The sequence below is a fragment of the Bufo bufo genome, chromosome 4 (assembly GCF_905171765.1).
Source record: "Bufo bufo chromosome 4, aBufBuf1.1, whole genome shotgun sequence".
NCBI classification, from domain to species: domain Eukaryota; kingdom Metazoa; phylum Chordata; class Amphibia; order Anura; family Bufonidae; genus Bufo; species Bufo bufo.
In genome coordinates, this window is record NC_053392.1 from 372,037,396 (window position 1) to 372,061,626 (window position 24,231).

General features: G+C 45.1%; 1 protein-coding gene across 2 annotated transcripts in view; it reads right to left on the reverse strand.

The window, feature by feature from the left end:
• The window catches only part of MED23 (mediator complex subunit 23), a 130,703-nt gene that overhangs the window by 33,828 nt on the left and 72,644 nt on the right, over positions 1 to 24,231 (reverse strand). For both annotated transcript variants that reach the window (XM_040429132.1, XM_040429133.1), the window contains 6 exons: positions 15,715 to 15,920; positions 14,474 to 14,654; positions 14,138 to 14,308; positions 9,577 to 9,793; positions 8,431 to 8,667; positions 1,716 to 1,881 (listed from right to left, as the gene is read on the reverse strand). In XM_040429132.1, coding sequence (XP_040285066.1) covers positions 1,716 to 1,881; positions 8,431 to 8,667; positions 9,577 to 9,793; positions 14,138 to 14,308; positions 14,474 to 14,654; positions 15,715 to 15,920 — 1,178 coding nt within the window. The remainder of the gene's footprint in view (positions 1 to 1,715; positions 1,882 to 8,430; positions 8,668 to 9,576; positions 9,794 to 14,137; positions 14,309 to 14,473; positions 14,655 to 15,714; positions 15,921 to 24,231) is intronic.

A 24,231-nucleotide genomic window follows, 5' to 3' on the forward strand; every position in this document is an offset into this window, starting at 1 on the left:
GAGGGAATAATTCATAACATGATCCATGGAGCATAAAATAATTCATAACCTGTAAGATTTACCAAATTGTGGCCTTTTAGGGAGGCATGATCCTATGACTGGACAAGAATAGGGCAGTGTATAGAGGACTTAAAGGGAACCTGTCATGTGGATATTTGATTATAATCTAACTAATTATATATAAATCACTGAAGAAAATGCACCACACGGATATGTCACTGACTATACTAGCTGGTCATACAAGCAGATATTAAAAGCTGAGACTTTCGCCAATATATTCCTGTCAGGAAGATATCGGAGCCCATCATTGCACCACGTCACGGTCACTCAGCATGGCAAAGGGTCCTACCACTACGCTAACTGTGGTGTGAACACGGTCTGAAGGTGATGTGATCCAGCTCACAGCCCAGCCTGCACACAAATGCCTAGCAGGACAGCCAGTGCAATGTGAACAAAGCAGGACTGTGAGCCCCACCCATATCAGACCATGTGATGGAGGATTCCAGGTGCAAAGGAGTGTTCAATTGCCAGCAGGATGCTTTTGTGGTGCATGTGGACCGCGCTGGCGTCCTCCTTTGTACGCATTAATTGCTCGGGATGGTTGTTTGCTGCGGTCCACATGCGGTGGGACTGCTCCCCCAATGAGAAACACGCTACAGTGTTTGGGGTTTGAGCAGCTCCTCCATATCTGCCACGATAGTTCTGTGGTTCACATGCGATGGGACTGCTCGCCCAATGAGAAACACGCTACAGTGTTTGGGGTCTGAGCAGTTCCGCCATATTGGCCACTGCAATTCTACAGTGATTTTGTTTTAACTAATTATATACAATCATTAACTACTAAAAAGTACCTTAGATGTATTCACTTACTGGTGTGACAGATGGTTACTTCAAAATATACACACAAAGATGCTGCATGCTAATGAGCTGATTGGAGTCCAGCGTGATGTCATTGAGTCCAGCGTTCATTTAATTCAGAGCTATAGCCACTCCCCTGCCCACCTGCTGCTGATTCATATGGAAACAAACTGTCTCTCAGCAGCAGGTAGGTGGGAAGAGTCTGGAGCTCATGAATATTCATGACTCATCATTATTATGAGCTGGAGCTTTTCAATACAAGATGTTGGCAGATTGACTGGGTCAATTAAAGAAAGTGACCCAGCATTGTGCTAAGCGAATCAGTCACTTATTTATGTTGCCCTTAGTTAGGACACCATAAAACTGGTGACAGGTTCCCTTTAAATATCCCTCAGGAAAGATACTGACAATTCTGGAACCACCTCTCCACAATAGATGAGAGGCTCAAGGGGATAACACCTTAAAACCCAGACACAGGAAGTGTCATAGGAAGTGTTAACCTGCGGCATTGGGTCTGTCATCAGCATGTTATAGAGAAAGAGGAGTTGAGCAGACTGACCTAGTTATGTGTGAAAAAAAAAACAATATCACTTGTACTTTATTCATTTAAACCTGAGCTTAGACGTCCAGTAGGCGGGATACTCAGTGACTGACAGTTGCCTCTGTATACATGTTCATTAGTCAGGTCCATAGGCTGTGGACATATCGAGCATATATGGTGAACGTACACCACAATGTAATGGTAACAAACCCTAATACATGTGATGCTACTTTTTCAAAGATAACCTGTGTGCCTAAAAGAATGTCACAAGCGAAGAGATTAATGCAAAAGAAGAGTAATTCATGTTTAGAAATACCTCTTCAACACCACATTAAGAAGAGCGTTGCCAACATCCTTCCCTGGAACAGCCAAAGCCATCAGCTCGACACAAGTCACATGAAGTGCATGGGCAGCTGGGTTGGGGAACTCATTGAATCTCCAGTCACAGTTTGGAAACGGTCCAGGAGATTTCCCAGCCATCGGTGAAAGAGGGCAATTAAGGAAAAGTAATGTGTATAGCAAAAACAAAGCATTTCCTAAAGAAAAAAATTCCAGTTTGGTTCAGTTGGAATATATACCCTGCAACAGTACTTTTCCAGCATTCAAACAGTAAATCCACCCACAACTAAAGAATCTTTTCCATGTTAATAGAACACAGGTTAGGCAGGAGGTTGTGTCACTTCAGTAAGTGGCATTTTGTTATGTAGGGAAAGTTGATACCAGGCACTTACTAATGTATTGTGATTTTCCATATTGTCTCCTTTGCTGGCTGGATTCATTTTTCCATGAAATTATACACTGCTTGATTCCATGGTTTACGACCACCCCTGCAATGCATCAGTGGTATTTGTGCTTGCACACAGTAGGAAAAAATGTTGGCCTCTCTGGTCACCGGGACAGTGGGAGCTCATTGGCTGGTGCTTTATTTTTTTTTTATAGTTCGCAAGCATGGCCACCACTGATTGATTGCTGATGGAAAAATGAATGAAAGTAAAGGAAACAATATGGACAATCACAATACATTAGTAAGTGCCTTGTATTAACTTTCTCTACATAATAATTGGATTTTTGTACTTAACGTAAAATCCCTTTCTCGTTCAATTCATTGGGGGACACAGCACCATGGGTATACGCCCAGCTACCACTAGGAGGCAACACTAGATATGAATAAGGTTGGCTCCGTCCAGGTGGGCTATACCCTCTCCACAGACACTAGGCTAATCCGTTTTAGTCTAGTGTCTGTAGGAGGCTCTTCTCCTGCAGGTCTTGCTGCTACTTATTTATTTCTTTTTTTCTCTTGCACCAATAGCACTAAGAGAGAGAAACAAAAGCAAAGAACCAACATGATCAGAGAAGGAAAGAACAGCAGCCCGGTGACAAAGAGAAATGAAAACAAAAGGGTGGGATCTGTGTCCCCCAATGAATTGAACGAGAAAGGGATTTTACGGTAAGTACAAAACAAAAAAAAATTCTCGTTAATGTCATTGGGGGATACAGCACCATGGGACGTCCCAAAGCAGTCCCCGAGGGTGGGAAGATAAATCTAATGCAAAAAGTTGGGCGCACAGGTGCAGGAGAACCATGTGACCCAACAGGACCAGGAGAGGCCATAACATGAAATGGTAGATAGAGAAACTAAGGAACTGAGCCGAGAGGCTCCAGGAACAGGAAGAGTCCAAAGAAAAAAAATTGTGGGAGACCGCCAGGATCCCAAGGACAAGTGCCTGGGAAAAAAGGCCATATGCAAGAAAGGAACAAAGGGAAACACCCAAGCTGGAAAAAATAAAGAAGCTAGAGTATAGAGAGCAGGGCTAGATGTCCTGTGCAAGAACCGAGAGTTGAACATGTGCGCACTAGAGAGCCAGAGGAAGGATCTGGAAGAACCAGGGCTCCCCCTGAAGAAACAGGAGAGCAGCACAACCGGAAGGCATCTGTTGGTAATGACCTAGTGCTCTGCATATAGAAGGACGCTCCAGGAGGAGGATCTATAAGAGGACAGACTAAACAAGAAAAATTAGGATGGTCCCAGGGGACCATGAGGGAACCTGGCAGGAGAGAAAAATGTCTGGGAAAAGGACAAGAGCAGTCCTGAACCAAGGAAAAACCTGTGGACCACCCCTCGGCAAAAATAAGGCGATTCCATAAGGCCTGGAAGCAAAGGAACCCGATCAGTAAGAGAACCCGGCAAGGAAAAAACTTTAAATTGTCTCAGACCCAAAACATGGCCTGTCTGTGGCAAACACCATGTGAAGGCCAGGGTAGAGAGGAAACAAAGAAGCACTGGAGCGGGAACGACTGAGGGAAAGAATAGCAAAGACTCACCATGGGAAGGGTGCAAGACTCCTTCCACTGCAGGCAGGTGAGAAAAGCAGCCAACCTTTGGAGGAGAAGGGGGTCCTTGGTAATGACCAAAAGAAGGAAACGTAAAGACATGCTTCCCATACAAAGGAGACGAGGATCGAGTCTCAGAAAAACTGGAACAAAATATCACTGTGAAATGTAAGACCAGAGAAATCCCTGGCCACATGAAGTCTCAGGAAAAAAGGAACCAGTCACAGGCCCTGGTAATACAAGTGGAGACACACTCGTCTGAGAGATATTGAAGTAGAAGAGAGAGGACTCCAAACAGCCTAAAGAGGAATAGTTCTCAAATCGAGGGAAAGCTCCATCCCAGAAGTGGCCAATACGAATGTAAATAGCAAACCGGAACAATAAACTCCCAGGTACTAGGACCTGAACCTGGGGAGACGGGAAGAGAGGTTAGAATCTCAAGAGGGAAACAAGCCTATGGGGACCCAGGAGGGAAAAGAACCAAACCGGCAAGCAGCTGTCATACAGAGCATGTGTGGTCAGAGATGCCATGAGTAGCTTCCCCAGAGGGAACCAGCCAGCTAGATGGTCTAAGAATCATTGGGGCAGGGACTCCAAGCAGGATTACCCAGTCAGAGGCACAAGTAGAATTTACAGAACTGGACCACATGAGGACAATAATAGCCAGATTAGCAAAGAAAAAATAAAATGTAGCAAACATAGGGAAAAAAACATCAGCCATGGTTAACCAACCATCCCAAGTGTAGTGACTAGCATACTGTACAACACTGCCCTGAAAGGGGCAAGAAACGTCAGACATCCATATGTCAGAAAAGCGGAATTCGCCAGGGAAAGCCGGGAGAGACTACACTGACATGTAGAAACTACCTACCCGCAGAGCGCAATGAAACCAAGGAAGAGGAAAAAAAACGGACAGGTGCAGACAACGGCAAAGCCATAAGGGAGTACCAAGAACATCCGGGCCATGGAAGAACTACGGGACCATGTCCGATACCACACACTAAGTAGGTGTGTGGCGCTCACTAGTACGGTCACAGCCATATCAGAGAGGACGTTCAGCGATGACCCGAAAACTGCAGTAGGGGCTGGTGCTCACAATGCTGCGTATCCCTGCAGGATAGAGCAGCCAGTGGTGATCCAGGTACTCTGCCAGGACTGGACCAGGTAAGGCCTCATGCACACGAACGTATATTCTTTCTGTGTCCGTTCCGTTTTTTTGCGGACCGTATACGGAGCCATTCATTTCAATGGGTCCGCAAAAAAACGTAAGTTACTCCGTGTGCATTCCGTTTACGTATGTCCGTATTTTCGTTCCGCCAAAAAATAAAACATGTCCTATTATTGTCCGCATATATCTGTTTTTTGTGGACCGCAAAATACATACGGTCATGTGCATGAGGGCTAACTCTGTGAAAGAGGCAGTAACAACAACGCGAGTACTCCATCCATGAAATGGGGTAACGCGGCAGTGCAAAATACAGTAGTACTTTAAAGGGTTGACAAAGAACAAACCTAGCATGATAGCCAACCTGCCCATGGCGGATGGAGTGTAATTGTCTAGTGCATAACAGGACTGAGAAGTCTTGTTAAATAGTGCGTCAAGCAATAAAGTAAAAACCATGCCTAGTATAGGGGCAATGAGAAGACTTGGTGCACTCAGAGGGCCTGGTTCAGGAGGTACTGCACCGGGTGTCAGATCTGAACAGGTCAGCCATATACTGGATCTAACAATTGCAACTCTACTCCGCCCAAGAAGGGGGGAACATATGGTTACCAGGTACATACTACAACCAGGATGGTTTGTCAGATACAGCGCTTTGAGAAAGTACAAGTACACCGCCGAGGATGACGGTAATGGGTGCCAGATGCATACTAGAACCAGAAAAGAGTGATGAATACATCGTCTGGGATTGGTACCATCACTCTGCATGAAGAGGGGCCACATCATTGCCAGCACACATTAGAGCCAGGAAAGGGTAATGCAGGAGCAGTATGGGCCACAGATTGTACCAATAGGGCACAACACTTGGAGATACTACAAATACTCTGCCTGAGAATGGGAGTAATCTCGCTGCATGGTGCACACTATAATGAGAGTGGAGATATGGCTACAGCATCTGGAAATGGTATAAATACTCCGCTTGATAAAGTGGTAGTATAACTGCATGATGCACACTAGAACCAGACAGGAGTAATGGCTACAGCATTAGGAGATGGCACGTGAACTTCGCCTGATAAGAGAGAAATACGGCTGCATAGTGCACACTAGAACCAGACAGGTATAATGACTACAGCCTCTGGAGATGGTACAGGTACTCCACCTAAGAAAGGAGTAATCTGGTGCATGGGGCACATTAGAACCAGACAGGTGAAATGGCTATAGCATCTGAAGATGGTACAGGTACTCCGCTTGATAAGGGAGTAATATGGTTGCGTGGTGCACACTAGCACCAGGATGGTGTATTGGCTACAGCATCTGGAGAAGTAATACGGTGGCCTGGAACACTCTGACTAGGAGGGTGTGTTGAAAATAGCCCCTGGTAATAGTGTAATTACTCCAGCTGAATTACTCCAGGAAGGTCTGCCGGATACAGCAGTTGGCAGTGGTACGAGTATCCCCCTGTGAAGAGAAAGGCGTATGTACCTGGGACACCACATAGGTGTGCCGGCGTGCTAAACACGGTGGCGGGTAAAGCACCACCCACTGGAGAGGCAGCAAGCTGACTTACCTGTGTGGATAATTACCTGTACAACCAGGGGAGTGCCATCTGAAAAGTCACTAAAGGGGATACCAACCCTGCAGAGGAGAGGTTCCTCAGTGGACATTTGTCTTTGACCACCCAGAGAGATTCTGTATGGTGGAAGACCGCTCAATGCTCTGTTCCAAGTCAGAATCGGTGCAGAGGAGTCCCCCGATGAGGCAGGAGAAACGTGAGGCGTTTCCCTCAGTGCTAGTCCCGTCCTGGGAGGAAACCAGGATACAGGGGATGAGCGGGACCTCTGAGGGGAGACCCTAGGTCGCTACTGGACGCTGCCACCTGATATGGAACGAGGCAGGAAGCGAAGGACTCCCAGGGAGGGCGATGCTGCTGCATGAGGGCAGGAAAGAGCGCCATAATATCACCATAGTTGAGAATGGGCGAAGGCTACGGTGGAGGTGAGGGACCCACGAGGGGAGAAGGTGACCCCTGAACAGAGTTTAGGGTAACCTAACTGAGCCCAGGATCCAGTCACCGCATGCAGGACAGCCAAGCCGACAGCACAGCAACCCCCAGACACCGCAGGAGCAGAAGCAACCCAGGTGGAGGGATGGAGTGCAAGGGGACCTGCAACAACATTAACCACCGAACAGGGGCCCAAGATAATACATCCCACCAATGACGCTACATGCGGGCGGGGGGCACTGTGAAGATGGGGAGAGCACCCACTAGGAAGAAGGACACAGAGATCCTAGATGCGAGGAAAAAGGCGGGAACTGGCGCTGCCTAGTCCAGGCACAAGCTGGGGACTAGAGTAATTAGGAGGCCGAGGAAGGGAAGGATAGCCAGGGCCCCGATTGAGTATGGATGGATGGGATAGAAGGAGTCCCTATATAGGGTAGGGAGCATACTCACCATCTGGCGTCTTCGGGTGCTGCAGGATCACCCCTTCGGTAAACTCGCACTACAGTGGGATTACAGGTACTCCACTGAGGATGCAGTAAAGGGGGACTGGGTGAAAGGCGAAACACTTAGGTACGCGCCCGCGGGAGGTGCTACTAAAGTGGACCTCCATGATGAAGACCCCCTGCTGCAGGATAAAACCTGCACCTGTAAAGTGAAGAGAAAAAAAAAAAAAAAAATAAAGAAAAAAAAGTAGCAGCAAGACCTGCAGGAGAAGAGCAGGTCGTGTCTGCCTCCTACAGACACTAGACTAAAACTGATTAGCCTAGTGTCTGTGCAGAGGGTATAGCCCACCTGGGCGGAGCCAACCTTTTTCATATCTAGTGTCGCCTTCTAGTGGTAGCTGGGTGTATACTCATGGTGCTGTGTCCCCCAATGACATTAACGAGAAAAATTACAATTGCTGAAGTGGCACAACCCCTTTAAGGCTGGTTTCCATCGCCTGATGGAGCAAGTGTCTGTTTTCAGGAAGGAATTCTTCCTTCCAGACTACTGCCTGCTTGTCAGTGGAGGCGAAAGCTGTATTTTAATGCAGTGATCCCCTCCACTGAATGGGAACGAGATATCGCTAGTGCCATAGCTTATCCTCATACAGATCCATTCTTTCTGGGCAGCAGAGTGTTTAGAAAGTATGATATGCTGCCCACAAACAATGAATTAGGTGTCCCCAAAAAGAATTGTTAAACCCATGATTGCTTACATACTCAGCAGCTTATATGAACATAAAGCATAAGGGAAGAACCTAAGAAATGCTAATAACTCAAGAACAGAAATAAACTTGAAGTGAATGCCCAAGCTGGAAACATTGGGGAGTAAAACAAGTAAAATAAGTGAACGTGTAAAATTTGGAGTTAAATGAAAAATAAGCTATTATAGAACAAATAGTACAATTCTGATATTTCCCAAATAGGGAATACACAGTTCTTGCATCTCAGGAAAGGGCCAACAACCGTTCCACAGCACAATGTATGGAAGTATGTAAAATGAACAAACTGTACTTCATAAAAACATGCAAATCGCATTAATCCAAAAGGATATTGTCAACCAATCGGCCAATCAACTTGCAGTAATAAGTGTCATCAGGGATCCAAGGGTTGTCCTCCCGCGCATTCATACCACACTTGAGGTACGTTTCACTCAGGCACCAACCTTGGGGTCGGTTATCCTTTAGAGAACCAATGATGGAGTGGACAAGTTTGCGTTTAAGATTAGTGCGATCACGCAGGTGATTTTCGTAGTAGTGGAGGGTGTTGTACAAGTAGGTGACTGGTCGATCTAAAGCACAACGAGAATTAGTGAAGGTCAAACAATCCATGCCACAGAAAATAAAAAACAAACAAACATACATTTTACTGCATCTTAGGCCTCATGCACACAGCCGTATTTTGCATCCATGCCTGATCCGTATTTTCTGCGGAATGCATATGGACCTATTCATTTCCATGGGTCCGCCAAAAAACTCCTCAGCACATGAATTTCATCCGTGTGCTGTCTACATCTGTACGTCCATTCCACAAATTACAGAACATGTCCTATTCTTTTCCGTAATGCGGACAAGAATAGCCATTTCCTGGAATACAGAAAAATGCAGACGGAAAGTGTCCATATTTTGTGGATCCGTGGTTTAAGGACTGCAAAACGGATACAGTGGTGTGCATGAGGCTTTACTTTATCTAGAATTCAGCAGCAGAAACCCTTTTGGTTTCGGTCACAATTTTTCAATTTGAATGTGGCGGATCCGCTCACGGTTCATCCCAATTCAATGGGGTTAATTCAATGGTTTCAAGTTAAATTGCCGCTGTTTCCACTGAACCAAGTATGAACATGTCAGTTCTTGGCTCCTGGTTGTGGCAATAAACCACGGTCGCATGAACGACAGCATGGCTTCTTATCCAAAACAATGGGAGGCGAACCCTGTGTGGCCACCAGACTGCTTTCTAGCACCACGCAGTCTGCACAAAAATCTGCTTGCAAAAGACTGTGTGAATGGGGCCTAAGACACAAAAAACAACAAAACTCAGCATATCACATATTTTAAACTTTATAGTAGTCTTTACGATTTTGTCACAATTTTTGAGATAAACTTTTATACAGTAAAGAAATTCCTATTCAAACAACCCTTTTTAGACACCAAAAGAAAAATAAGGCAATGGGAAACCAATAAAATGCTAATAGTACACTCACCATGGAATTTGTACAGGCCCCCAAGATGATCAAGCAAGGTTTCCAGGGACTTTGAAACTGGAAGCAGCTCTAGAAACCTGTGGATAACAATGTCGAATACTGGCAAGAAACGAAGGCACACATTTCCAAAGTAGATAGGAAGGTACTGAGGTTGGATCTGCACAGGTGGATTGACTTGTTCTGCTAAGCCTTCAAAATAAAGCTTTTCTGGGTATTTCTGAAAAAGAAGCAGTATTCATCACCAAACATGAGGAACAAAAACAATCTGTAATTAACCCCTTAAGGACACAGCCTTTTTACACCTTAGGACCAGGCCATTTTTTGAAAATCTGACCAGAGTCCCTTTAAGTGCTGATAACTTTAAAACGGTTTGACTTATCCAGGCCGTTCTGAGATTGTTTTTTCGTCACATATTGTACTTCATGACACTGGTAAAATGGAGTCAAAAAAAAAATTTTTTTTGCACCAAAAAATACCTAATTTAACAAAAATTTGAAAAAAATTAGCAAATTTCAAAGTTTCAGTTTCTCTACTTCTGTAATACATAGTAATACCCCCAAAAATTGTGATGACTTTACATTCCCCATATGTCTACTTCATGTTTGAATTGTTTTGGGAATGATATTTTATTTTTTGGGGATGTTATAAGGCTTAGAAGTTTAGAAGCAAATCTTGAAATTTTTCCGAAATTTACAAAAACTCAATTTCTAGGGACCAGTTCAGGTCTCAAGTCACTTTGCGAGGCTTACATTATAGAAACCACCCAAAAATGACCCCATCTAAGAAACTACACCCCTCAAGGTATTCAAAACTGATTTTGCATACGTTGTTAACCCTTTAGGTGTTGCACAAGAGTTATTGGCAAATAGGGAGGAAATTTGAGAATTTCATTTTTTTGTCTAATTTTTCATTTTAACCCATTTTTTCCACTAACAAACCAAGGGTTAACAGCCAAACAAGACTGTATCTTTATTGCCCTGACTCTGCCATTTACAGAAACACCCAATATGTGGCCGTAAACTACTGTACGGCCACACAGCGGGGCGTAGAGTGAAAGGTGCGCCGTTTGGTTTTTGGAAGGCTGATTTTTATGGACTGGTTTATTTACACCATGTCCCATTTGAAGCCCCCTGATGCACCCCTAGAGGAGAAACTCCCTAAAAGTGACCCCATCTAAGAAACTACACCCCTCAAGGTATTCAAAACTGATTTTACATACGTCGTTAACCCTTTAGGTGTTGCACAAGAGTTATTGGCAAATGGCGATGAAATTTGAGAATTTCATTTTTTTGCCTAATTTTCCATTTTAACCCATTTTTTCCACTAACAAAGCAAGGGTTAACAGCCAAACAAGACTGTATCTTTATTGCCCTGACTCTGCTGTTTACAGAAACACCCCATATGTGGCCGTAAACTACTGTACGGGCACACAGCGGGGCGTAGAGTGAAAGGTGCGCCGTTTGGTTTTTGGAGGGCTGATTTTGCTGGACTGTTTTTTTGGCACCATGTCCCATTTGAAGCCCCCCTGATGCACCCCTAGATTATAAACTCCATAAAAGTGACCCCATCTAAGAAACTACACCCCTCAAGGTATTCAAAACTGATTTTACAAACTTTGTTAACCCTTTAGGTGTTGCACAAGATTTAATGGAAAATAGAGATACAATTTCAAAATTTCACTTTTTTGGCAGATTTTCCATTTTAATATTTTTTTTCCAGTTACAAAGCAAGGGTTAACAGCCAAACAAAACTCATTATTTATGGCCCTAATTCTGTAGTTTACAGAAACACCCCATATGTGGTCGTAAACAGCTGTACGGGCACATGGCAGGGCGCAGAAGGAAAGGAACACCATATGGTTTTTGGAAGGCATATTTTGCTGGACTGGTTTTTTTGACACCATGTCCCATTTGAAGCCCCCCTGATGCACCCCTAGAGTAGAAACTCCAAAAAAGTGACCCCATTTTAGAAACTACGGGATAGGGTGGCAGTTTTGTTGGTACTAGTTTAGGGTACATATGATTTTTGGTTGCTCTATATTACACTTTTTGTGCGGCAAGGTAACAAGAAATAGCTTTTTTGGCACCGTTTTTTTTTTTGTTATTTACAACATTCATCTGACAGGTTAGATCATGTGGTAATTTTATAGAGCAGGTTGTCACGGACGCGGAGATACCTAATATGTATACAATTTTTTTTATTTATGTACGTTTTACACAATGATTTCATTTTTAAAACCAAAAAAATGTTTTAGTGTCTCCATAGTCTAAGAGCCATAGTTTTTTCAGTTTTTGGGCGATTATCTTAAGTAGGGTCTCATTTTTTGCGGGATGAGATGACGGTTTGATTGGCATCTATTTTGGGGTGCATATGACTTTTTGATTGCTTGCTATTACACTTTTTGTGACGTAAGATGACAAAAAATGGCTTTTTTTACACCGTTTTTATTTTTATTTTTTTACGGTGGTCATCTGAGGGGTTAGATCATGTGATATTTTTATAGAGCCGGGCGATACGGACGCGGCGATACCTAATATGTATACTTTTTTTTTATTTATGTAAGTTTTACACAATGATTTCATTTTTGAAACAAAAAAAATCATGTTTTAGTGTTTCCATAGTCTAAGAGCCATAGTTTTTTCAGTTTTTGGGCGATTATCTTGGGTAGGGTATGATTTTTGCGGGATGAGATGACGGTTTGATTGTTACAATTTTGGCGTACATGCGACTTTTTTGATCACTTTTATTACCTTTTTTGGGAAGTAAGGTGGGCAAAATTTCAATTTCATCATAGTTTTTTATTTTTTATTTTTATGGTGTTCACCGTTCGGGTAAAGTAACATGACCGTTTTATAGATCAGGTCGTTACGGACGCGGCGATACCTAATATGTGTAGGGAATTTTATTTTTTTCATTTTTTATCAGTGATAAATGTGTTTTTTGATTTTTACTTTTTTTTCACTTTTATTCACTTTTTTTTGACCCAGACCCACTTGGTTCTTGAAGATCCAGTGGGTCTGATGTCTGAATAATACAGTACAGAACAATATATATTGTTCTGTACTGTATTTTACTTACACTGAACAGATCTATGCCATTCAGCACAGATCTGTTCAGCACCATGGACAGCAGGACGCCTGAGAGGCGTCCTGTTGCCATGGGAACCTTCCCCGTCTGCTCAGTACTGCTCAGAACTTCGCAGACGGGGAAGGGTAAGGAGGGGATCTCTCGGGGGGCTCTCTGGGGGCTCTCTCCCTCCCCATCGGGGGGCTGCAAAGGCACAGCAGCCCCCCGATGGGAGAGGGAGGGAGCTCCCTGCGCTGTTAACCTTTTCCATACAGCGGTCCGTACGGACCGCTGTATGGAAAGGGTTAAACGGCTGACATCGCATCGCAGATGTCAGCCGTTTATACCAGGGTGCCAGCAATGTGCTGGCACCCTGGTATCCCCACTAGACACCAACGATTATACAAGGGGAGGCGGGCGGGGGATCGCGATCCCGCCTGCCGCACCGCCCGCCTCCCGCACCGCCCACACCGCCCGCAACCCTCCCCCTGCACCTCCCGCCACCATAAAAATCATTCGGGGGTGCAGGGGGGGGTAAATAAAACTTTTTTTATGGCATATAAAGTTTCTGATCCCTGCGGTCAGGGACTGCGGGGACCAGAAACTTCAGAAATCGCAGCAAACCGCAGGTCTGAATTGACCTGCGGTTTGCCGCGATCGCCGACATGGGGGGGTCACGGGACCCCCCCGCGCATTTAGCCTAGGTGCCTGCTCGATGATTTGAGCAGGCACCGGGTTCCGATCACTGCCAGCCGCACGGCAGTGATCGAAAATACACAGGGCGTACATGTACGCCCTGTGTCCTTAAGTACCAGGGCACAAGGGCGTACCTGTACGCCCTATGTCCTTAAGAGGTTAAAAGACATGCATAGGAACTTATCTATACCCATCACTCTGATAAACTCAGTTCCTGACTCATATGGATAGAAACTGGAACAACCTATCCGTCCACTGATACAAATGGCCGCAGCCCCCACGGAAAAGAGAAAGGCTGTATATGTTTCTTTATTGGGCATAACAGGGAGCTTTTTTAGTCACTTATGGAATCAATACGATCTGTTATGAGGGAACTGACTATGAAATGGTGTGAACAGACTCTGAAAAAGGTACAGTCACAGGCGGCAGATTTAATGCAGAAAGTTCTGCGACTGTTCCATCAGGATGGGACTTGCAGAAATCCATGTGACTGTCACCAAAATAACCTCAGCCGGATGAACAAAACGGGTTTTCAGTTGCAGAAATTTCTACAACATATCTGCCACGTGAGACTATACCCTAAACGCGCCAATGCATCTTGGACAAAAGATAGCCTACTAACTGGAATGCAATGTCCCTTACATATAAAAAGGTTAAGATTAAAAATCCATGTCACAAGCGAGGGATAGCTAGGCGAGGAAAGCAGCCTGTAGTGACTTCAGAAGGGATTGTCAAGGCCATTATAATCGAATAAGTCCAGCTCAGTTTCATGTGGTTTTCATTTTCTGAATTACCTTACCTTATGGTAGTTCATATGTTTGGTATGCCAATCGTTCTGCAGCCAGTGCTCTGGGGAATTCTCCTTAACAAAGTCGCTCACTCGGTTTCTGAAGTCATTAGGCTTCAGAAGAAGCAACTGAATTATAAAGTAGCAGACTTGAGCTTCATTTCCTTCATGGCTACGCATGGCCTGTAACAATGACGAAAAAATACATCTTTGATTTCCATGATGTACAACAAGGTCTTAAACTATTTTGGTTTACCCAAGCCAATTCCCTTGTATCCAAAACCTCAATATTTGTATGTATTTTAACCAATAGGCAATACAGCAAGTTAATAATAATAAAAAAATTACCAAGCATAGAATCAGCCTGTCCAGCGTGACAATGTTGTATTTCCACACCATGTCATTGAGCATCTCAATACACTTATTGAGCTGTTGACCCCCAGCGGAGGTGGAGAATTCATAAACAAGAAAATCTGCAAATGTGCGGACATGAGCAACAAGTGCTCTGGCACCGATTCTCTCCAGAACCCTGGGAACAAAATAAAAATAAATAAAATCGCCCTGTGTTAAACTAGCCTGTAAGTATTTCCGTATCTGTTTGTTTTGTGTTCTTAACATGCATTTTAAGATACCAGACTAATTTGGTATAAATGTCTTCAAATGTAACTCCTTGCCATGTTTGGCCATATATTCCATGCCAGCCATTTAAATGAAAGACTCAATAATAGAAGGATACTCAGCACTTTGGCACCCTAAACAGGGCACCCCCTCTATGACATGTATGTGTCCTAACATGGCATATGCACAGGAGTTGTCATCATATTAGAACATTTTCATTACCAAAAAATTGTATAAGTGGGAAACAAAAATACACAAAAAGGGCTATTCCAATCTCAGTGATGGCAAATGAGTGAGGACTAGCACATGCCATCACTTTATAATTAGTGGAGGACCGAACTCCACAATGTGAATGTGCCCAATGCAGTTCTCTGCACAGCAGGGTGGCCAAAGGCACCACTATGCAGGGAAAAACGGTGAGGGCCACAGTGCAAAATCGGCACTGCAGCTAATCCATTCTGAAGCGCTGAATTAGGCTACATGCACACGACCGTTGTGTGTTTGGCGGTCTGAAAATTACGGATCCGCAAAACACAGATGGCGTCCGTGTGTATTCAGCAATTTGCGGAATGGCACAGACAGCCATTAAAATAACTGCCTATTCTTGTCCACAAAAGGACAAGAATAGGATAGGTTCTGCATTAAGAGATGGAGAGCACATAGGTCTTCTGTCTTCTATTTCTATACTGTATTTGGCAACAAATGTGTATAAGATTGTTGTTAATTTACTTCTGTTAATAAAACAGAAAACAACAAAAAAAAAAAGAATAGGACAGGTTGTAACGGAACGGAAAAACGGATGCAGACAGCACACGGAGTGCTGTCCGCATCTTTTGCGGCCCCATTGAAGTGAATGGGTCCGCATCCAAGCCGCAAAAACTGTGGCTCGGATGTGGACCAAAACAACGGTCGAGTGCATGAGGCCTTAAGGTAATATGTTCTCATGCACACAGAAGCCAGACTTCATTTACCTGTATCCAATCTGGTTGATTTGATCAGTCTCTAGAAGCATTTTCCAAAGAAGACAAAGAAACAGAGGCGAGGAGCCCTGCAAGGAGAAGTGAGAGATGATATCGTTTTCATTGGTCATAGACTTCCACTTTCTGTACTCCTCTTCCACATTTTTCTTCAGGTTGAAACGACTTTCTTGAGGCACATTGTTCTGTTTGAAGAAAGCCTACAATAACAGATAGAAAATTATTTTAGTGGACACAATTACAAGAAAGGGAACACACAGTTATGGCTATGCATTCTTACGGATTTAACCCCTTCCCGACATTTGACGTAATAGTACATCATGGAGGCAAGTGACTTGCGGCATTTTGACGTACTATTACGTTATGGTAATTGGGCGGGCACTGGAGCGGTGCGCGCCCGATCACTGCAGGGGCCCGGCTATCAGGGACTGTAACCACCGGCATCAGCGCTGACCGCGGCATAGAAGGTGCATACGCAGGTTAGGAAGCCCATCGGGTCCCCACGCTGCTGTGGCGGGGACCCAATGGGTGACAAGGCAGCCTAATGCCATGCACAGGCTGCCCAATGCCTTGCACGGCATCGGTACCTGCCTTCTAAGGGTGCCCAGGAGATCCAGCCTCAGGCTAGGTCTCCTAGGCAACCTGTTAGTGGATTACTCAGTGTAATACACTAACAGGCAATGCATTACAATACATATGTAATGTAATGCACCCCCAAAAGTTCAGATGTGAACTGGTCCTTAAAAGTGGGTTTTGGAAATTTTCTTAAACATTTTAAGAATTGCTTCTAAAATTCTAAGCCTTCTAAGGTCCCAAAAAAAATAAAATTACATTTACAAAATGATGCAAACAAAGTAGACATATGGGGAATGTTAAGTAATAAATATTTTATGAGGGATCACTTTCTGTTTTAAAAGCAGAGAAATCAAAATTTAGAAAATTGTGAATTTTTTCAAAATTTTTGGTAAACAGGATTTTTTCATAAATAAAAGGTGAAATATATTGACTCAAATTTATGACTATCATGAAGTACAATGTGTCACGAGAAAACAATCTCAGAATGGCTTGGATAAATATAAGTGATCCAAAGCTATTACTACAAAGTGACAAATATCAGATTTACAAAAAATGGCCTGGGCAGAAGGGTAAAAACTGGCCCGGGGTAGAATGGGTTAAAGGCTATGTACGCTTTTGGGAGTATTTTTTTTATTGTAGCATTGTACTCATTTTGAGCAGAATTTTTATTTTTTTTAATTGGTCTTTATTAAAAATATGTAACCCTTTTTCTGTGCAGGGCTGAGATGCTCTACTAGCAGGATCTGAATTTTCTTTCTGCCTCCTCAGCCAGCTCAGCTGATGGGCTCCTTATCTCTGCTCTCTGACCTTATAGATACTAATTATAGCTCAGTTCTTATCTTACTGATGAGGATTAAATAAGAGTTTATGACCTCTTAGTAATTTAGAGCTAAGGATTTGGCACAAAATGAAAGTACCTGTCAAACAGCTAGAAAAACAGTTAACCTTTGTGAAAGAACAGCTAAATATTTTTAATAAAAACCAATTGAAAAAAAGATTTTTAACACAAAATGAGTAAAATGAAATTGTAAAAAAAATTAAAAATGCCTCGGAAGGTGTACATAGCCTTTAACCTCCTCAGGACCGCCGTACGCAGGATTGCGTCTTTGCGGCGGTCCTGTTGTTCTGGGTGGACGCGCCGGTGCGTCCTCTCGCGAGACGCGAGATTTCGTGCATTGCCGGCCCGCGCATGCGCATCGCGGGCTGGCAAAAGTTAAAGAAGTATTTCGTCACCAGCCTGCCAGCCACGATCATTGGCTGGCAGGCTGGCGATTTTCAAAAAATCAAATCAGAAGCCAGATAACAGATCATATTAGTAAATATGATCTGTTATATGGCTTCTCTGCTTCTCTGCTGGTCCTTTTCGTCGGTTGGATCCAGCAGAGGAGCAGAGATCACTGTGAGTACACCAAACACTACACCTTAGCCCCAGATCACCCTCCATCACCCCCATCATCCTAATTAACCCCTTGATCGCCCCCTGTCAATCACTTAGTGAAAGACAAAAAGTGATCAGTGTAAACTGTCACTTTTTTTTTTTCACTAGTATTGGCTGTTAGGTTTTAGGATAGTTTAGGCCCCTTGGTTAGGTAGTTTAGCGTCAGTTAGCGCCCAGCCCACCGCACCGAAGTCACTTTTATTCGCTGTTTAGCGTATCGCTAATCAGCATTTGTACTTTTATAGTATCTGTAAGTGATCAAAACTGATCACAGTCAGATCTATAATAGTATTAGTGTCACCTTAGTTCGCCCTCCACTCAAAACGCAGTGTTTGCCCGATCAGGCCTGATCGGTCGCCCACACGTGCGTTCACCCACGCCCGCCCCACCGCAGTGACAAAAAAAAAATTGTTTTTTGATCACTGCACATTCACTTTACACGCACTGCGGCGATAAAAAAATCAGTTTTGATATTTTTTATCAACCGCAGCGGCCTCCGGTACTTCGCTAGCCTCCCCTTTGTAAGACAGGCTTGCTTTTTTTCTTGGGTAGTCTCAGGGAATACCCCTAAATTTAGTAGTCCAAAATGTCAAACAGGGGGTATTCTTCTGAAGAGGCCTACAGGATTCTGACCCAGTCGGATGAGGAGTGGGAACCCTCATCTGACGAATCTAGCGGGTCAGAATATGAACCTGTGGAAAGCAGTGGCTCTCTGACCCAAAGTTCGGACGCGGAGGTGGAGGTCCCTGGCAGCACCAGGCGTACCCGGCCCCGTGTCGCTAGACCACAGGTTATGCAGGATCCGCTTCAAGAGCAGCAGAGTGGGGCTGTCGCTGCCGGATCACGTGGTGAGGCATACACCAGCAGTGCAGCCCTTCCTGGACCTAGTACCAGCACTGCAGTACAACATGGTGACGTGGCGAGCACCAGAAGGGCAGTTGAAGCTGGTACGGTGGCACGTGCAGTAGTTACCCCGTCGCAGCCACCGCGCAGACAGGCCCGTAGAGCCCCTAGAATCCCTGAGGTGCTGGCAAACCCTGATTGGCAGTCACCAACTTCAGCCGCACCTGTAGTTCCCCCTTTCACCGCCCAGTCTGGAGTTCGGGTTGAGACGGCTCAGATCAGTACGGCCCTGGGATTTTTTGAGCTGTTCTTGACTGCGGAGCTCTTGGACTTAGTCGTGGCAGAGACAAACCGGTATGCCACACAATTTATATCCGCCAACCCGGGAAGCTCTTATGCCCAGTCTTTCCGGTGGAAACCAGTCCAAGTTTCCGAACTTAAAATTTTTCTGGGCCTTCTCCTCAACATGGGTCTAACTAAAAAGCATGAATTGCGGTCATATTGGTCCACGAACCCGATTCATCACATGCCCATGTTCTCTGCTGCTATGTCCAGGACACGATTTGAGACCATCCTGCGTTTCCTGCACTTTAGCGACAACACCACCTCCCGTCCCAGAGGCCACCCAGCTTTTGACCGGCTCCACAAAATTCGGCCCCTCATAGACCATTTCAACCAGAAATTTGCAGATTTGTATACCCCTGAGCAAAACATCTGCGTAGACGAGTCCCTAATACATTTTACCGGGCGCCTTGGCTTCAAACAATACATCCCAAGCAAGCGTGCCCGGTATGGGGTCAAATTGTATAAGCTCTGTGAAAGGGCCACAGGCTATACCCACAAATTTCGGATCTATGAGGGAAAAGATCAGACCCTGGAGCCGGTCGGTTGCCCTGACTACCTGGGGAGCAGTGGGAAGACAGTCTGGGACTTGGTGTCACCCTTATTCGGCAAGGGGTACCATCTTTATGTGGACAATTTTTACACAAGTGTGGCCCTCTTTAGGCATTTGTTTCTAGAACGGATTTGCGCCTGTGGCACCGCGCGAACTAGTCGCGTGGGCTTCCCCCAATGGCTTGTAACCACCCGTCTTGCAAGGGGGGAGAGGGCTGCCTTGTGTAACGAAGAACTGCTCGCGGTGAAATGGAGAGACAAGCGTGACGTTTACATGCTCTCCTCCATTCACGCAGACACGACAATCCAAATTGAAAGGGCAACTCGTGTCATTGAAAAGCCCCTCTCAGTCCACGACTATAATGCGCTCATGGGAGGGGTGGACTTCAATGACCAGATGTTGGCTCCGTATTTAGTTTCCCGCAGAACCAGACGCTGGTATAAGAAGGTGTCTGTATATTTAATTCAATTGGCTGCCTATAATAGTTTTGTTCTCTACAGTAAGGCTGGGAGAACAGGATCCTTCCTCAAATTCCAGGAAGAGATCATCGAGAACCTCATTTATCCGGGAGGTTCCGTGGCCCCATCCACCAGTGTAGTTAGCCGTCTACACGAGCGACATTTCCCCAGTGTCGTTGCTGGTACCTCAACCCAACCGCCACCCCGAAAAAAATGTCGTGTCTGTAGCAGGAGTGGAATAAGGCGTGACACCCGCTATTTCTGTCCTGACTGTCCGGACCACCCTGCCCTATGCTATGGTGAGTGTTTCCGGAAGTACCACACACAGGTACACCTAGCATAGGGATCACATCTCACCAGGACAGGCACACAGGGCTATTAGGGCCCTTTCTCTCACAGCTGCTGCAAACCTCTCCTTTCACCTGGGATAAAGTGCATAACGTACTTCGCCACATCTTTGGGCGATTTGCGCTTTGCACATTGTCCCATGGGGAAGGAGAGGTTTGTTCTATAAAGGTAAAAAAAACTAAACCAAAAAAAAATTACCGGTAAGTAAAAAAGTTAAAAAAGTTTAAAAAAGTTAATATGTTCTGTTCTAAAGTTAATAAAGTTTTTGCTTTGCAGCCTGGTTTTTTCTTTTCTTTTTTGTTTTGTTTTTTTTACCTTCCAGGTGGACCAACCGATCGACCAGCTGCAGCACTGATGTGCATTCGGACAGAAGCATTGCGCTGCTGTCAGATTACACGCAAGTCGGTGTATGCGGCGCTGCAAGACGAGATTTCTCCTCTGCAGTAAAAGATACGTTTGCCGAGGCATATGAGCTGAGGAGGTGGCGGTGTTCATATACTTTGGCAAACACTTTGTATATATAAAAAAAAAAATCCAGGCAATGATTTATTCATCCACATCGATTGATGTGAATGGAGAAATCTGGTTTGCCAGGGCATACGAGCTGAAGTGGGTATGGATGTTGGGCGGAGCTCCTATGTCCTGGCAGACGCCTTTCCCCTCCTTTTTCTTTTTTTGGCAGAGATTTTTTCATCCACATTGATCGATGCGAATGAAGAAATCTGTGCCGTTAATTTTTTTCTTTCAGCCCAGAGGCTGAACGAAAAAAAAAAATCTCATTACCCGTATGCTCAATATAAGGAGAATAGCAGAAACTCCTAATGCTGGGCATACATGTAATGATTGCGGAGACCCTCAAATGCCAGGGCAGTACAAACACCCCACAAATAACACCATTTTGGAAAGAAGACACCCCAAGGTATTCGCTGAGGGGCATATTGAGTCCATGAAAGATTGAAATTTTTGTCCCAAGTTAGCGGAAAGGGAGACTTTGTGAGAACAAAATCAAAAAAATCTATTTCCGCTAACTTGTGCCCAAAAATTTTTTTTTCAATGAACTCGCCATGCCCCTCATTGAATACCTTGGGGTGTCTTCTTTCCAAAATGGGGTCACATGTGGGGTATTTATACTGCCCTGGCATTTTAGGGGCCCCAAAGCGTGAGAAGAAGTCTGGGATCCAAATGTCTAAAAATGCCCTCCTAAAAGGAATTTGGGCACCTTTGCCCACCTAGGCTGCAAAAAAGTGTCACACATCTGGTATCTCTGTATTCAGGAGAAGTTGAGGAATGTGTTTTGGGGTGTCTTTTTACATATACCCATGCTGGGTGAGATAAATATCTTGGTCAAATGCCAACTTTGTATAAAAAAATGGGAAAAGTTGTCTTTTGCCAAGATATTTCTCTCACCCAGCATGGGTATATGTAAAATGACACCCCAAAACACATTCCCCACCTTCTCCTGAGTACGGAGATACCAGATGTGTGACACTTTTTTGCAGCCTAGGTGGGCAAAGGGGCCCACATTCCAAAGAGCACCTTTCGGATTTCACAGGTCATTAACCTACTTACCACACATTAGGGCCCCTGGAAAATGCCAGGGCAGTATAACTACCCCACAAGTGACCCCATTTTGGAAAGAAGACACCCCAAGGTATTCCGTGAGGGGCATGGCGAGTTCCTAGAATTTTTTATTTTTTGTCACAAGTTAGTGGAAAATGATGATTTTATTTATTTTATTTTTTTTTCATACAAAGTCTCATATTCCACTAACTTGTGACAAAAAATAAAAACTTCCATGAACTCACTATGCCCATCAGCGAATACCTTGGGGTCTCTTCTTTCCAAAATGGGGTCACTTGTGGGGTAGTTCTACTACCCTGGCATTCTAGGGGCCCAAATGTGTGGTAAGGAGTTTGAAATCAAATTCTGTAAAAAATGACCTGTGAAATCCGAAAGGTGCTCTTTGGAATATGGGCCCCTTTGCCCACCTAGGCTGCAAAAAAGTGTCACACATCTGGTATCTCCGTACTCAGGAGAAGGTGGGGAATGTGTTTTGGGGTGTCATTTTACATATACCCATGCTGGGTGAGAGAAATATCTTGGCAAAAGACAACTTTTCCCATTTTTTTTTATACAAAGTTGGCATTTGACCAAGATATTTATCTCACCCAGCATGGGTATATGTAAAAAGACACCCCAAAACACATTCCTCAACTTCTCCTGAATACAGAGATACCAGATGTGCGACACTTTTTTGCAGCCTAGGTGGGCAAAGGGGCCCATATTCCAAAGAGCACCTTTCGGATTTCACTCGTCATTTTTTACAGAATTTGATTTCAAACTCCTTACCACACATTTGGGCCCCTAGAATGCCAGGACAGTATAACTACCCCACAAGTGACCCCATTTTGGAAAGAAGAGACCCCAAGGTATTTCGTGATGGGCATAGTGAGTTCATAGAACTTTTTATTTTTTGTCACAAGTTAGTGGAATATGAGACTTTGTAAGAAAAAAAAGGAGACTTTTGTATTACTTACCAGTAAAGTCTCTTTCTCGCTCTTCCTTGGGGGACACAGGAAACCATGGGTATAGCTCTGCTCCCTAGGAGGCGTGACACTAAGTGAAAGCTGTAAGCCCCTCCTCCATCAGCTATACCCTTCAGCCTGGAGAAGAGACTGCCAGTTGCGTGTCCAAGTAGTGAAAGATAACCACCAACCGGAAAAAAGAACTGTCGAGCCCCAACGGGAGCCGGAACCACAACTGTAACCCAAATGAAGGGCGGGTGCTGTGTCCCCCAAGGAAGAGCGAGAAAGAGACTTTACTGGTAAGTAATACAAAAGTCTCCTTTTCTCGCCCATATTCCTTGGGGGACACAGGAAACCATGGGACGTTCCAGAGCAGTCCCAGAAGGGAGGGACCAGAACAAACTAGACCAACACCAGAGGCATCAATCAACTGCCGCCTGCAACACCAGACGGCCTAAAGCAGCGTCAGCCGACGCATGAGTATGCACCCTGTAGAACTTGGTGAAGGTGTGCAAGGAGGACCAAGTGGCCGCCTTGCAAATCTGCTCCGTAGAAGCCCGATTCCTCTGAGCCCAGGAAGCCCCGACCGCTCTAGTGGAGTGAGCGGTAACACCGAGGGGCGGAACCTTGCCCTTGGCGAGATAAGCCTCAGTAACAGCCATCTTGACAAAACGGGCGATAGCAACTTTGGATGCCGCCATCCCTCTGCGCGACCCCTCCGGAACCACAAAGAGCGAGTCAGTACGCCTGAAAGAGCTGGTTACCTCCAGGTAAACCTTGAGCGCCCTGACAACGTCCAGGCGATGAAGCTTCCTCTCCCGCGGGTGGGAAGGGGAAGGACACAAAGAGGGGAGAACGATGTCCTCGTTCAGATGAAAGGCGGAGACCACCTTAGGAAGGAAGGAAGGGACCGGACGAAGAACCACCTTGTCCTGGTGGAACACTAGGAAAGGTTCCAGATAGGAGAGTGCAGCCAATTCGGACACCCTCCGAAGAGAGGTGACGGCTACAAGGAAAATAACCTTGCAGGACAGAAGTCGCAAGGAAACCGTCCGCAGAGGCTCGAAAGGAGAAGCCTGGAGCGCTGAGAGAACCAGGTTCAGGTCCCAGGGCGGTACCGGAGGGCGGTACGGGGGAACCGCGTGAGCCACGCCCTGAAGGAAGGTCTTGACAGGACCAAGGGGGGCCAGTGGGCGCTGAAACAAAATGGACAGCGCAGACACCTGACCCTTCAAAGAACTAAGGCCCAGACCTTGGGCAAGTCCGCTCTGCAGGAAGGACAAAACGGTGGGGAGAGAAAAGCGGAGCGGAGGAATCCCCAGATCGGCACAGAACCCCAAATAGGTCCTCCAGGTCCTATAATAGATCCTAGAAGAGGACGGCTTACGGGCGCGGATCATGGTGCGGACGACGTCCGCAGAAAAACCC